We start from the raw sequence: 15,874 nt of genomic DNA on the forward strand, positions 1-15,874 counted from the left end.
CCCTGAAGAGAAAAGAGGAGATGGAAAGCCAAAGTATCCTGGAAGAACGATGCTGTTTCTCAGAGCCAGATCATTGGATCAGCCGATCCTTAAGGGAAGGGTTCTACCTTTTTGATGAACGGAGTATCAAAAGCTGGGGGACAGTTTAGTACTAGTTGTTTTAGTAATAGCACTGGTAAAACACACTAGTTTTTTTGCTGCAACTTCTATAACAAAGTACCATAAACTGAGTGGTTTAAACAACATGATTGTATCCCTTTTTATTCCTTAGTGCTGGATATCCAAGTTCAATGTGCCAGTAAAGGTGATTTCCTTAGAAATTGTGAGAATAAAACCTGCCCCAGGTCCATTTCCTACTTTTGGTAGTATGCATGTGTGTGTGTGTGTGTGTGTGTGTGTGTGTGTGTGTGTGTGTGTGTGTGTGTATCCTTGTATTGTAGATGATCTTCTCCTGTGTCTTCGTGTAGTTTTCTTTTATGATTGTATCTCTGTGTCCTACTTTCCTCTTACTTTTTATATTTTGTATATAGGAAAGCTACTGATTTTTTGTGAGTTAATTTTATAACCAGCTTCTGTGCTGAAAGTATTTAGTAGGTGTAGGATCTCATGGTGGAATTTTTCAGGTCACTTATTTATACTGTCATATCATCTACAAATAAAGATACTTTGACTTCTTCCTTTTCAATTTGCATCCTCCTGATCTTCTTCAGTTGTCTTACTGCTCTAGCTACAACTTCGAGTACTGTATGAAATAGGTATGGAGAGAGTGTGCAACCATGTCTTGCTCCTGGTTTTTGTGGAATTGCTTTCAGTTTCTCTACATTTAAGTTGATATTGGCTATTGGCTTGTTCTAAACTGCCTTTATTATATTGAGGTATGTCCCTTGTATTCCTGATCTCTCCATAACTTTTATCATGAAAGGGTATTGGGTTGTGCCAAAGGCCTTTTCTGCATCTAATGAGATGATCCTGTGGGTTTTGGCTTTCAGTTTGTTTATATGTGGGTTACATTTATTGATTTATGGGCATTGAACCATCCCTGCATCCCTGGGATCAGGCCTACTTTATCATGATGGATGATCTTTTTGATGTGTTCTTGGGTCTTTTTTTGCAAGTATTTTATTGAGTATTTTTGCATCTATGTTCATAAAGGAAATCAATTTGTAATTATCTTTTTTGTTGAGTCTTTATGTGGCATGGGTATCAGAGTAACTGTGGCCACATAAAATGAATTGGGCAATGTTCCTTTTGTTTCTATTTTGTGGGATAATTTGAGGAGAATTGGCATCAACTCTTCTTTGAAAGTCTGGTAGAATTCTGTGCTAAAACCATCTGGCCCTGGGCTTTTTTTGGTTGCGAGACTTTAATGACTGCTTCTATTTCACTAGAGATTATAGGTCTTTTTAAGTTGCTTATCTGATCTTGATTTAACATCGGTAAGTGGTATGTCTCAAGAATTATCCATTTCTTTTATATTTTCCAATTTAGTGAAGCACACGTTTTGAAAATACATCCTAATAATTGTCTGAATTTCCCTAGTTTCTGTTATGAATGCTTCTTCAGCTCTCATTTTGTTAATTTGAATTTTCTCTTATCCTTTAATTAATTTGGATAAGGATTTGTCAATATTATTGCTTTTCTCAAACAACCAGCTCTTTGTTTCATTGATTCCTTGTATTGCTTTTGTTTGTTGGTGTCTATTTATTGATTTCAGCCCTGAGTTTGCTTTTTTTTTTTTTTTTTTTTTTTTGAGACAGGGTTTCTCTGTGTAATTTTGGTTCCTGTCCTGGAACTCACTCTGTAGACCAGGCTGGCTTCGAACTCACAAAGATTTGCCTGGTTCTGCCTCCTGAGTGCTGGGATTAAAGGCGTGCGCCGCCGCCACTGCCACCACCACCTGCCAAGTTTGCTTATTTCTTGCCATCTACTCCTTTTGGATGTAATCTTTCTTTCTTTCTTTTTTTTCTAGAGCTTTCAGGCGTGCTGTTAAATTACTAGTATAAGATTGCTCCGTTTTTTTTTTTTTAAATATATGTAGGCACTTCGTGCTATGAACTTGCCTATTAGAACTTACTTCATCATGTCCCATAAGTTTGGGTATATTGTGTATTCATTTTCATCCTATTCTAGAAAGCCTTTAATTTCTGTCTCAACCTATTTTTCATTCAGTCATGAGTCGTTTGGTTTTGATGAGTTTGTAAGCTTTCTGTTGCTTTCGTTGCTGTTGAAATCCAACTTTAATCCATGGTGGTTAGATAGGGTAGGTGTTATTCCAACTTCTATCTGTAGAGACTTTCTTTGCATGTGAGTACACGGTCAATTCTGAAGAAAGTTCCATGAGGTGCTAAGAAGAAAGTATATTCTTCCGTGTTTTGGTAAAATATTCTGTAAATATGTGAGGCCCATTTATTTTATAACATCAGTTAGCTCCAGAATTTCTGTTTAGCTTTTGTCTGGATGTCCTGTCTATTGGCAAGAGTGAGGAGAGACTCCAGGAGATCTGCTACAGAGCTGGAGATGAGACTCTGGAGATGGACTGAAGGAAAGGAGAGAGAACTAAAAATCTGCAGTTAGCCTACCTGCTTCCCCAGCCAACATCTCTATTTTAATGAGCTCTAAAGTCTTACTCTCCAAATATTAGTCCTGAACCTCTGCCACAGACTAAAGAGATTTTCATTAATGTAAAAAAAATAGTAAACAGAAGGGAAAATGGTGATTTTTTCCTCCTTAACAACAAACATTCCATTCAGAGTTTTTCTCTTTTGTTTTCTGAAATTATGCCATTCCTTCTTCCCTAGAGCTCTGTATTGTGTTTTGCTTGCATGTATGTATTTATGTCTGTACACCATAGACATGATGCTTTTGAAATATGGAGACAGCATCTGATGCCCCAGAACTGAAATTACAGACAGATGTAATCTGCCACATGAATGCTAGGGACCAAACCCAGGTCTTCTGCAAGAGCATCAAGTGCTCTTAACTGCTGAGCCATCTCCTCAGCCTCTTCCTTAGTCACTTTGATCTCATTTTTCTGTTTTAAACTTCTATTGATTCTTTCAACATGTTTGGAAAACCTTTAAGAGTGGTTTATTCTATCACTTAACTTGTACCTGGTAGAAATCACCCTGGGCGTTACAAGTTTCAGAAAGCAAGGTCAATTTATGCCTACGCAGCCACTCTGTTCTTACTGGTTTCAAGGCTCAGAGGCAATACGATAGGGAGAGCCCTGAAGCTAAGCAGAGCAGTGCTTGTGGGTCAGTCTATGGGCCACACAGCTAAGAGTTAACACAAGAGTGAGTGGGAACCTAGAGTAAGATTTGTCAGCAGCTGGAGGGAGGTCTTGACATACATCCTGAAAGCGGGCAAGTTCGAGAGGAGAAGAAGGCCTTTGTGGGAAGGCAGGCGGACGAGAAAGCAAGCTTGAAATTCATGCAATGGGAGCAAGGATTGCAGAAGGGCTTGTCTGAGTGTGGGTACCGCCACCCAGCTGGAACTGAAAGGCGGGGTGATGAAGGGGTACTGCTTCCTACTTCAACTAGTGACAGGCTGAGAAGCCACGTGCAAGTCGACCTGCAGCCAAAGCCCCGCGCACCCAATCGGCGGCGAGGGGCCGGCCTGCAGGACACGCCCCCTAGCTCCCATTGCTAGGGAAGCGCTTCCGCCTGGCGGTCTGCGCCTGCGCGGTCTCTAGGCCCCGCCTCCTGCCCCTCCGGCCAGGGTCTCTCTCCCAGCCAACATGGCGGCTCCCTGTGTGTCCTGCGGCCGGGCGCTTTCCCGTCGGCTGTCCCACGCGGTTAGGGTTCGCCTCTGCCAGAGACCCGGGTACTGGACAAGCCCGGCGGTTGACTGGCAGGCGGGTCCCGGGTCCCAGGTAAGGTCCGGGGAGTTGGAGATGGCGGTCCGTGTGGTTGGGGGACGTGAGCCGAGGGCTCCCCTTCCGGGGCTGCCGGCTGCCGGTGGCGGCCCCCGGCCCTGCGGTGTTGGGGAGAGGTCGGAGGTCACGCGTGGCACTGAGTGGGCGGTTCAGCTGCGGGCAGATCCGCGTCCTGGGGGGTGAGGGTTCGGCTGATGGAGCTTAGCGGCTGCCTAGGTGTGGTGATCCGTCCCGGGGAGAAGGGGGAGCCGAACCCTGCCTGCTGCGACCCGGAAGGCATCGTGGGGGAAAGCCACTCCGTGGAGGGGGACAGAGGCTTTTTTTTTTTTTACTAGTGCCTCGCAGGGTGGAATTTCAGCTTTCGTAATTTCCCTGACACTTTTGCCTTCTGACATTTGGAGGGCAGGGTTTTGCCCCGTTCGCTCGATCCTGAGGGCAGTGTGAAGCTGGTGACTTCCAGCTCGCGGCTCTGTGACCCGCCCACTGGAAGAGGGAAGAAGACGAGTGTAGTGTGGGCTGTGATTGTATCTAAGGTGTCTGTGGGGTGTTCCACCCGAGGTTTCCAGGACACCCTTCGGTAGGTGTGTTTGTGACACAGGGGAAGACCTAACTGTGAAGTCCCGTTACCCTGTAGGAACTGGGTAGGCAGAGGGACAGAGCCTTCAAGTACAAACAGACCAGAAAAGAGACTTCCAGAGACTGAGAATGTGCTCCCAAAAAAGTGGGGGTGGGGGATGGAAACAGAACGTTGTAAATAGAAAGAGTACCAAATATTGGTAGAGAAATACTAGCACCAGATAGTGCAGAGAAGTTCAATACTGGATTGAACTTAAAACTATTTTGCAGAATGACTGGTCATCTTTTTCTGTGTTGTTTGATCTTTTAACATAAGGCAGCCAACCTGCCCATTGATCCATTAAACATCGGTTTTTGTTGTTGTTTTTGTAAATTGGAAAATGTGCTGGACGTTTTTGTTTCTTCTATACATCTCTTTGGATACACACACACACACACACACACACACACACACACACACACACACAGGATTTTTCTGAATAGCCCTGGCTGTCCTAGAACTCCCTTTGTGGACCAGGCTGGCCTCAAACTCACAAAGATCCGCCTGCCTCTGCTTCTCGAGTGTTGGGAATAAAGGTGTGCACCACCAAGACCAACTGTTGAATATTTCTTTATACATATAGTTGCATATGAGAGGAACTGTAGCATACAGAATATTTTTATTGTGATAATGTGTGTATGGGGTAGGTGGCTTTCTCTCTTCTCCTGCATTCTGAACCTAGTGTCTAACCTTCTGTCTTTCTCCATATTCTTATAATTATGTGTAAAAATGCAAATTAAAAAATAGTCCCTGTTGGGTCACATCCCTTGTACTTTTTTAAATTATAGGGGAAATGCACATAAGATTTTTATTATGTCTAAAACAAGTTCTGTTTGCTTACTACTTTTTTCTGGCTAATGCTGTCAAAGTAAACATCTTGCTCTGGTTCTGTGCTTTCATTTCTGTAGGGAGATTTTCACATGTGAGGTTATTGTTGCAAATGATCGGTACATCTTCAGTTCCAATATTTCATATCACTGTTCCCAAAGGCTGTGTACAAATCTCCTTTTATCATTGAGATATGAGAATGTTCCTTTTTCTACTGTTATTCGGATTTTTAATTTAATAACTTTGCTTGTTAATGTTGTAGGATGGCATTGGTCTTTGCTAATATTTATTTCCCTGTCCACTCTTGAAATGACCCATCCACATCGGTATGCCAAATGTTTACTGAGCACATTTCTTGAACCAGATACTCAAATGTTGACCACTACCTATGAGAATTGATCCTTAGCACTCTCAAGGAATTGTTGTCTTAAGGCTGACCCCCGCCCCCAAATTCCTAAATACCACCACAGTGTATATTTTGATACATTAAATACATCTTAAATAATAACTGAAAAACTTAACTCCTTTAGGTCCTTAATAATTCCATACACACACTCACTGTTCTTAATCACTTTTCTATTGCTGAGAAAAGACACATGACCAAGGCAACTTATGAAAGAACACATTTAATTAGGGCTTGCTTACAGTTTTGGAGGGTTAGTCATGATCATCATGATGGGGAGCATGGAGACAGGCAAGTATGTACCAGGGTAGTAGCTAAAGCTAGAGCTTTCATCCTAATCCACCACCACCAGCAGCAGCAGAGTGGGGGAGGAGGGAGGAGAAGAGATGGGGGAAGGAGAGACTGGGTTTGGCATGGGCTTTTGAAACCTGAAAGTCCAGCCCCCAATGTCACATCTCCTCCAACAAGGCCACATCTCCTAATCCTCCCCAAAACAGTTCTACCAGCTAGGAACCAAGCATCAAAATATTAGCCTATTGGGGCCATCCTCTTTCAAATGATTTTCCCCTCTCCCCTACACACACGCATGCACGCACACACGTATGTATACATACATGCATAAAGATATTTAGAAACCTTTTTTTGTATAGTGCCTGTCTGAAATGTTAATGTTCCTTAATTAATGTTCATATTAAAAAACACTTACCTACTTCTGCATCCAGCATTAATAGCTGTATTTCTCTTGGGGCCCACGTTTTCTAAAACAACAACAAAAAAAAATGTAATGACTTTATGAGCAAATAAAACACTATGCAGCTAACTCCCCTCATTTCATATTTGGGTCATGTTCCATTAATTATGGAATCTCTTCAGAGGTCGTAAACAGCTTGAAAGGAGTAGAGGTAATAGAATAATAAAATGCATTTCCTAAAGAGTGTTTTTGCATTTTGTTTACACTGGTAAGTGTGTACTAAGTAGTGATATAAACAGAAATTGTGGGTGACAGTAAGATTTTTTAAGAAACACTAATCCATTGAAGAAAAGGAAGCAAGCTTTACATAGGTCCTGGTTCTCAGTTGGGTCCATTACTATCTGACTTCCTCCTCTGCCATTCTTACGGTGTACCATTTTATAGTATGCCTCAACACAGTCTCACATTTCTGAGCTTCCCAAGTTTGGTTAAGGATAACAGTCGTATATGTGAGTGACCAAACTTTTCATAAAGAATGCCCTCACATGCTCGGAATCTGTAATGTGCTGTGTGAGATTTACAGAAGGAAATACAGAAGAGCCACAGAAATGTATTTACCTAATTCATTGTAGAGTCAGTGGAGGGTTACAGAGGTGATTATGGGCAGCTTCCCAGGGGATGTGATAGTAAAGTGGAAGCTTAGCAGCAATTAGTAATTTCATGTATATGAATGTGCTTTATACATTACCTATAAATATTATGTAGTTATTATGCTCTAGAAGGGTATAATTGCTCAAAGGTATTGAAAGGTACAGAATAATCATAGTAGATTCTGGCAGCCACAAATAATTGGTTAGCCACTTAGGGACCGAGTCTGAGATTGGAGTCATCAAACCAAGCACGTTAAGGCCACACTTAGTATGCCGATTACTGAAACAGTGTGTTTTGGGAGAAAAATTTGTTTACTTGTCAGACCACTGGACCCAGGAGAACAAATTTCAACTCTGCCTCCTTGAGGTCAGAGTGTGTAGTATTTAGGAGATAAAAAAACATGCTTGACTAGAGTGTAGGAAAGGTGATTGGAGGTGGGTGAAAGTGCCTCTGTGATGGGTGGTCTGTCATATCTAATTATCTTCCTGGCTTTTCATAGAAAGTAGCTATATTTTCTTTGTGTTGTGAGAAAATCTGTGACCAAAAGCAAGCTGGGGAGGAAAGGGCTTGATTGAGGATAGAAGTTACAGTCCCTCATTAAGGGGAGTTAGGCCGGGAGCTCCATGCAGATACTGAAGACCCCAGAGGAACACTGCTTGCTCACTTTTACTTACACAACTCGGATCCACCTGTCCCTCACCTCCAGCCCCATGGGGGTGGCAGTAGCGCCACCCATAACTGGACCTTGCTACATCAATTATTAATCAAGGAAATGCCCCACAGGCCAGTCTAATGAAGGCTGGTCCTCATTTGAGGGTCCCTTTTTCCAGGTGACTGTAGTTTGTGACAAGTTGACAAAAACTATCCAGCACATTGGCCATATTAGCATGAAGTCAAAAGGTCACCTGTTAGCAGACAGAGTTGCTGCTTACAGCAGATGTGAGTTCTTTCCTAATTCTTGAACAGCATCACTAATCTTGAGACCTGAGTGGTGTAATGTACAAACTAGAAAAAGTAGCCTGCTTAGCTAGTAGTCTCTCAGATTAGTGGTGAAAGCAAGGAACTAAAATCAGATGGGGTGAGAATTAATTTTCCCTCAGTCTCAGCATGTCAGAGGGATTGGAAGTTTTGTTAAGTGTCATGTATGCTCTGCTCTTTTAGGTAGTGAAGGGTTTTGTTTTGTTATGTTTTGAACTTGTCACAAGTGAACAAAGTAGTGTTGGCATTATTGTGAACAGTTGGTAAGTTCCCTTTCATGGTGCTCTGGAAAAATTACTCAGGAATTTAAAAACCCTCTATGATTATAGTTTAATAGAGTGAGCATGCTGTTTTAGCTTTTTATACTCTATAGCTTTTTAAATAAAAGTGCTATTTTGAAAAATATTGCTGCAAAGTTTTGGTGAGATACCTTTTTACTTTTTCTTTTCTACTAAGCATTTTATTAGTACCTAAATCTTTAATGTTCCCCAAGCCCAACATGATGTCCTTGCTAATTTGGATGATCTGCCAGAGAATGATCACTGATATTTGATGTCTTAATCCTTGTATGTTATGGTTTCATAGTAAATTTGTTCCTGTCTCTATGTACAGTATCTCTTCGCTTTATTTCTCATGAATTCCCAAGGATTGTAACATCCTGTTTTTTAACACATTACTATGTTGGTCTGATTTTATAAAAAAATTACTTTTTAATCAGTGGCCAAAAGTACTTGGAAGATGTACTTTTAAAATTTAAAATTGACTTGCATTTTATCAGAAAACTCTATTCAGTTTTGTAAATTATTTATCTTCCTTAGGTTATTTTTGAATATCAGTATTATTCATACTATATATTCACAAGTATATATACATCACAAACACACACACACACATATATATACATATATACACATACATATATGTTGTATATCTGTGTTGTTGTATGTATGCTAAAGGTCAAACTTTGGGCCATACGCATGCTAGTTAGATATTCTGCCCAGTCCTTGAGTGTGTATTTTTAACTGTAGTTTATTAGTAGTGGGCAAGATAGCCTCTTTAGAGAGGTGTTCGTTCCCTTTAAGACATTGTCCTGCCGGGCGGTGGTGGCCCACACCTTTAATCCCAGCACTCGGGAGGCAGAGGCAGGCGGATCTCTATGAGTTCGAGGCCAGCCTGGGCTACCAAGTGAGTTCCAGGAAAGGCGCAAAGCTACACAGAGAAACCCTGTCTCGAAAAACCAAAAAAAAAAAAAAAAAAAGACATTGTCTTGTCCTGAATAAACTTCAGTGCATTCCCTCATTGCCCTAATTATTAAAGTACCTCTACATTAAAACTGATGTTTTCCTTATGCATCAATATATAAATTTATTTTAAGAAAGCTTGGTGATAGATCCATACCTCCCCATCTTGTTCCCTCATTCTCTTCCTCCCTTTCCCTTCTACCCATTCTATGCCTCCGGGGTGGCTAGTGTTAAGCAGACATTCTGTTGTGTGACTTGTACTTGAATAGTAGTACATCTCTAGCAGAATCAGGCTGTTTCTCTGCTTTAAGTATAGCTTCCCTACCACCACTGTAGCTCAAGTGAGTAATGGTTTTGTGATAGCACACTTATGCTCACCATAGTCATATTTCCCTGATGGTTGCACCCATAACTTTTTATAGTTATTGGGTTGTTTTAATCATTATTCAGACATGGTCTGTATGTTTTATTTGATTGGTAAGTATGCTGAGTGTCTTAATATACATGATTGTGGAATGAATATGAATGGTGAATTTTTTGTTGACAGTCTAGCAAAATGTCTTAGTAAATGCAAGCAGCAGCCATTTCCCCTTCATGGCAACACTTCACAAGGAATCTGGTGTTTGGGTTTTTTGTTTGTTTGTTTTTTAATATGTTCTGGAAGAACTGTGACCTGGGACATCTGACCTATCTTAGCCCACCTAGGTAATAATTCTCTGGACATCTTGAGCATAAGAGACAAGATAGTGGTGTCTCAGTTAATCTTAATGACCACATTCTGATTATATTGAACCTGTCGTGGATCATTGGAATTTGTTTTTCCTTGTCAGAGAACTCCTCAGACCTGCCTGATTTTACATATAGTTGTGTAGTCTCTTTTTAATTTTTTTTTTAAATGGGGCTGAAGAGATGGTTCAGAGGTTAAGAACACTTGCCGCTTTTTCAGAAGACCTGGGTTCAGTTCTCAGCACACACGTTGAGTGATCACAGCTGCCCATAACTCCATTTTCAGGAGATCCAATGCCCTCTTCTGGCTGTGGGGACCTGCATGCATGTGGTGTACATATAGACAAGCAGGCACACACATTTACACATTTTTAGAAAAAAATCCTAGAAAGAGCTATCAAAAATTACAAAAATAAAATGCTCATTAGTATATATTAATTATGCATGATAGGTTTCACTATCACATTTTCATGTAATATTGACTATTGACTGTTATCCCCCCGTCATCCTCTGTTTATCCTTCCTCTTCTCAGCTAGCAATCCTTTCACTGCTGTCTTGGTTTATTTTGGTTTTTTGATCCAGGGAGTTTCATAAAGGGTGTTTCCAGGAGCGCGGGCACCTTTTACTCAGTTAAATCAGGGAGCTTTCTTTTGTTTATATCCAGAAGCTTCTAATTGATACAACTACACATCTGTTCAAAGAGATTACTGTAATTCCTCTATTGGAGTCCTTACATAGTTTCTTTCCATTCACATTTCTTTCTAATATGAATTCAGTATTTACCTTTTTAAAAATTCCTCATTATATTTTTCCACCTTCCTATTCAAAGTAGCAGCACAGTCTTCTTTGTTCCCCTTTTATGCAATTAAACTAAAAAGAAACTGCCTAATACTGCTATAATACCATTAAAGTAATGTTGACACTGGCGTTTGGCCCAATTTGGGACATCATAGCTGTCAGGATGTGTCTGTCTCTTTGGCAGCCAGCTTGATTGAAATTATAGTTGTCTGACCCACTGATTATCTTTAAAAAGAAACAAATTTGTCACGTTGTGTCTATACTACTCTTGAACAAAAATCTGATGAAAATTCTGGCATCATGGCTCTGCAGTTGGACATGGCACCTGTAGCTGACTCTGTCAGGATTGTTTCATGGTGCAAAGAAATTCTCTCCTAGAATTGTGTGTTTGGCTAAAAAGCTGTTTGTTCTGTTTTTCATTCAGCCTCACCTTAATGGACTGTACCAATGAGTAGTAGGCTCCATTCAGTATACATTCTTTTATGTGACTCATGGTTGGAATAATTCAGAATCTTAAGAAGAAATGTATTCATTGGGCTGTTTCTTGTGGATGTTGTATTTTTATGTCTTTGAGAAAAAAATGTTCCAAATTAGGGACATCTCTAAAAGTCTTTTAAGTGAACAGGCAAACTTTTGTAAATATATTTAGGCCCCACTTACGTTAAAATTAGGAAAGCTGTCATCTCATGTCACAAACTCCAGAGAATATGATTGACAAGTGAAGAAAGAAATGAAGTAAGGAAACAAACCTTCAAGTCAGTAATCAGCTCTTTCACTTGAGAAGATGCTAAAATGTAAGAACCAAAGAAGCACAGGGAAAGCGGCCCAGATAGATGGAGAGCCTGCGATGGCTGTTCATCCAACCGTGGAGTACAGCAGCAGTTCTTGCCTTCCGTGGTTCAGCTCTTCGTGGTCAGCTTCAGTCCCGGAGTGCTTGTCTCTCTCTCAATAGTGAGACCACATTCGTAGAACTTTTTCTGTCCCTGCACATAGTTAGACTTGTCCATATGATCATGAGTTATTGTTGCTAATCTGCAGTGCTGCTATTAGAAGTTAAGTATGTATGGAAATAGTAGATGAGATTTTTGAGCTATCTGTGGTTTCACTTATCCCCTGGGGGCTTGGAATGTTCCTCTCTAGATAAGAGGTGATCAAAAAAAAAAAAAAAATGTTATTTTGACCACAACCATGTCACATCATCAAGGACATTCTTAGAAAGTTTGGGTGAGGGACGGCTCTGAGTTGGGGCATGTCAGGCTATGCTTGAGGGAGGCTATTGAGGCATGGAGTTTGAAGACAGACCAGCAGTAAAACTAAGATCAAAAGTGGCTGCAAGAGTAGGACTGATACTGCAGGAAGTGGGAAGGACTTAGAAATGAAGGGTTATGTAAGCACTGCACAGAAGGCAGAGACCAGGGCCCCGAACAGACCAGGAGAAGTTGTGTCTGCAGAAAGGATCGTTGCCATGACTGAAGTGCAGAATATTTGGGGGAAAGTGAGTGGGTATTATCTAATTTCCTAAATAGATAGAAAACAAAAAATGTCAAGATGAATGATGAGACCAGTGTGAACAGGATATTTTCATTTACTAAAAACTAAGATTACACACATGTACACACACACACTCTTACACACTCTCTAGTGGCCTAGAGTTTAAGTGAAAAATACAGTCATTGATATTCCAGGGCAGTGTAAGTAGACAAGGTCACATTATGATCCTACCAAATTAAATTCAAGGTAAAGTGATTTACAAGAGTAGCAAACTTTTTAGTACTGAAAGGTACCATGTGCCTTAGCATGCAGCTCTCTTCAACTCCTCAGCATACAAGTTGATGTGTGCTGATACATTGTGTACCCTAATAAACTTGCCTGAGGGGGAAAAGATGATTGACAATTTATTACTGACACAGTATGGATGGAACTCTGGTTTATACCAGTGTGAATGCTTGCTTGTAGTTTCTCTGTCTACACGTTAAATACTGTATCACTGCCTTCTGAATGGGAAGTATTTGGTCCATCATACCTCCCCTCTTAATCATCACAGAAAATCTCATCTATTTCACAAAGGAAACAGTAGTCATAAGGCATGATTTTACCTCTCTGCCTATGATCCCTTGGCTATAAGCTGTTTCTTTACATGATAGAGTTATATTTATATAACATTAATACTTGTCATTTCCCATACTCCCCGGTGTATGAGCATCATCAGTCAAGCAGCTTTGACTTTGTTAAAAAGATTTATTTTTATTTATGTGCCTGTTTGAGTATATGCCATGTATGTGGGTACCTGAAGTGGCCAGAGGGAGTGTCAGGTCCACTGGAGCCAGAGTTACAGGACGTTGTGGGCTGCTTGGTGTGGGTGTTAGGAACTAAGCTATGGTCCTCTGTGACCTGGACCAGCAGGTCTTTCTTCAGTTACAGGGTCCTGAGAGAGGACGAGGAAATCAAAAGATGAGGGGATAGGAAAGTTTGGGATCAGGAGGTCTTGCATAAGCTATGTCTTATGCCAAGTAAGCTTATTAAAAACAGCTTCTTACATACTATTTTGTATGGAAAAATGGGACAGAGTCAGCAAAAAGCCAGCATACTATGGGACAGAAGTTACTGGGAAGCTAACTGAACAATGTTGCACAAGGGGAACACAGGATATTGCAGGGACTTCTGAGAGGAGCCCATGGGCCTTGGGACCATAACCAAGCCCCTTCTGGTAGGAAGAGTTAAGTTCTCAGGATTTGAAGTCATAGCTCCCCAAGGCCCTGGCCTCAGGCCATTACTGGCTCAGCCAAGTGTATTCCTGGTTTAGAAAAGGAGCTATGGTTCCTTCTCTATACAACAGGGTATCAGGGAAAGCCTAGGATCAACTTAGGCTTCAACACTCTGGAAAAGCAGCAAGTGCTCTTAACTTCTGAACCATCTCTCCAACCCCAGTTTTGGTTGTTTGTTTGTTTTGAGACAGGTTCTAACTATACAGCTCAGGCTAACTTCAAACTTGGCATCCTCCTGCATATAGAAATTGAAGGTTCCTGTGTGTTTTGTCACACCCAACTTCAAGTCGATTTTAACAGACATATACCTCTATCTCAGATCTTTCCTGTGTATATCCACAGAGCCATCTGCTTCCTGGAATGTTCATCAGACATCTCACTCTGAGCTTTCCTGCAGTGGGACTGTGGCTTCCCTCCCTGACTGTGCCCTCCTCTAGACTCCTTTACTGCAGAGCATGGGCTCGTGTTTACCTGAGGCTCAGATCTGCTGCCTGTGATGCTGGCTGCTGGGAAGTGTAGTGGGGGTAAACGGAGAGAGGGTCTTCTGGTTTGAATTAGGGGTTCAACTGCATTTGAGAGCACTGTCCTCACCATGGTCAAAACATCTGTTTGTACTGTGTGCAGATCCTTTTGACATTGACACCATTGAATAATAATCCACTGTGTTACTGTACTTTGGGCCCCAAATTCATACGTTTGCCTGGATTTTTAAAGCAAAAAGCATTTTTATTTTAATTGCCTACATAGGTAGCAAGATTCTCCATTGCTGAAATTAGAGCTGGCATCATAAAAAACAACCAGCTAAAAGAATATGTAAACTATTAAACACATTAGATGATAAAACTCCTAGATTGGAAAAATGGCTGCACTAGACTGTGAGCAAGGGGATTAAAATAGACTCTTTCTCTAAAACAGGCTGACTCTGGTAGGCCTCCCAGCCCACAGGGGATGCTTTTTGAGTTTACTGAATGCTCAAAACTGCAGCCGGTACTCCCTCTGTATATGGTGTGCTTTCCCATTATATATCCACAGCCAAGTTTGCCCTAGGAATTAGGCACAATGAGAGCTTAAACAACTGTAACTAATAGTAAGACACAGCCGTTATAGTGGTATAAGTTAGGTGGATATATCTCCATCTCAGAATAATTGTATCACATTCATCCTTTATCCTCAAGTAACTGAAACCAGGAAAAGCAAAACAAGAGAAGCTTCTGTGAACCTAAGCCACTGGTGGTCTTGTTTTTACTCATTGATAGTAACACTTTGTAAAGCATTGTATTGTGAGAATATAATTGTTGAGTAATTATATTTTTCAAAGATGGAGCTCTGCTTTCCTAGCAAAAATAAACTAAGGTTTTATGCAACTTTAAATTGCTGTTTCTTACCCATTGAAGAGTGGGTTAAAATAATTTTCACCCAGTTAATTCAGAGGCGGTTCAGAATGTAAGTTTTATTGTTCATTGGGTATTGTAATGTTTTGTCTATTTTTTTCTTTCATTTTTTTTGTAAGCAACCTTAGTGGTAAATTGCTGTAGAATGCTCTGAATTTAAGAGTCTCAGAAGGGAAGGAGAAAAATGTGGGAGGGATGGTCTTTTGTGTGTGAAGCAGATTTTTAATGTGTGTGAGACAAGAACTGAAAGTATTACTAAGATTTTGACTTTGAAGTCTGAGTATTATTAGCGGTGTTTTAAATTTGCTGGGGCAGCCGTAAAAGGGTTCAGTTCAGGTCTTAAGAGAAGACTAGAACAGTCTGTCTTATTTTTATATTGTCTTTGACACTGTTCATTGAAGGCGAGGTGTTGATACCTTGGAAGGAAGTTCCTCGTGGTGTGGTGTAGAAGGACCACCACCAACAGCATAGCATGTGTGATGACTATTGCCTCAAGAAAGACGGGAAAGCCTTCCTTGTAGTTAGCATGTTGAGCCAAGTTGACTAGAAATCTCAGTTGGAGTGAAATGACTTCCTTATACTGTCATTTTCTTTATTATATCAGTTTGGTATAATATAGATAAGATAATATATATGTCATATAAGATATATATGAGGGGGAGAATAAAGTCCTAAGCCAAACCTACACTTTTGTGTTTCTCCTTCAAACAAGGAGAGTGCCCACGAGACCATGATGCCACCCCCGACCCTCTTGTCTGCTTGATTCATGTATTTGCCTGTTTGTTTGTTTGAGAGGTCTGTTTATGTATCCCTAGCTGTTTGGAAACTTGATATGTAGACCAGGCTGACCTCACTCACAGATACTACCATCATTACCACCACAACCCCCAAGCACCTCTGCCTCCTGAGTG

General features: G+C 40.8%; 1 protein-coding gene across 1 annotated transcript in view; it reads left to right on the forward strand.

The window, feature by feature from the left end:
- The first annotated feature begins 3,681 nt into the window (after positions 1-3,681).
- The window catches only part of Mrps9 (mitochondrial ribosomal protein S9), a 53,133-nt gene continuing 40,940 nt past the window's right edge, over positions 3,682-15,874 (forward strand). The window contains exon 1 of the mRNA XM_028865806.2: positions 3,682-3,871. Within this exon, the coding sequence (XP_028721639.1) occupies positions 3,737-3,871 (135 nt within the window). The 5' untranslated portion in view covers positions 3,682-3,736. The remainder of the gene's footprint in view (positions 3,872-15,874) is intronic.

The sequence above is a fragment of the Peromyscus leucopus genome, chromosome 16_21 (genome assembly GCF_004664715.2).
Source record: "Peromyscus leucopus breed LL Stock chromosome 16_21, UCI_PerLeu_2.1, whole genome shotgun sequence".
NCBI lineage: Eukaryota > Metazoa > Chordata > Mammalia > Rodentia > Cricetidae > Peromyscus > Peromyscus leucopus.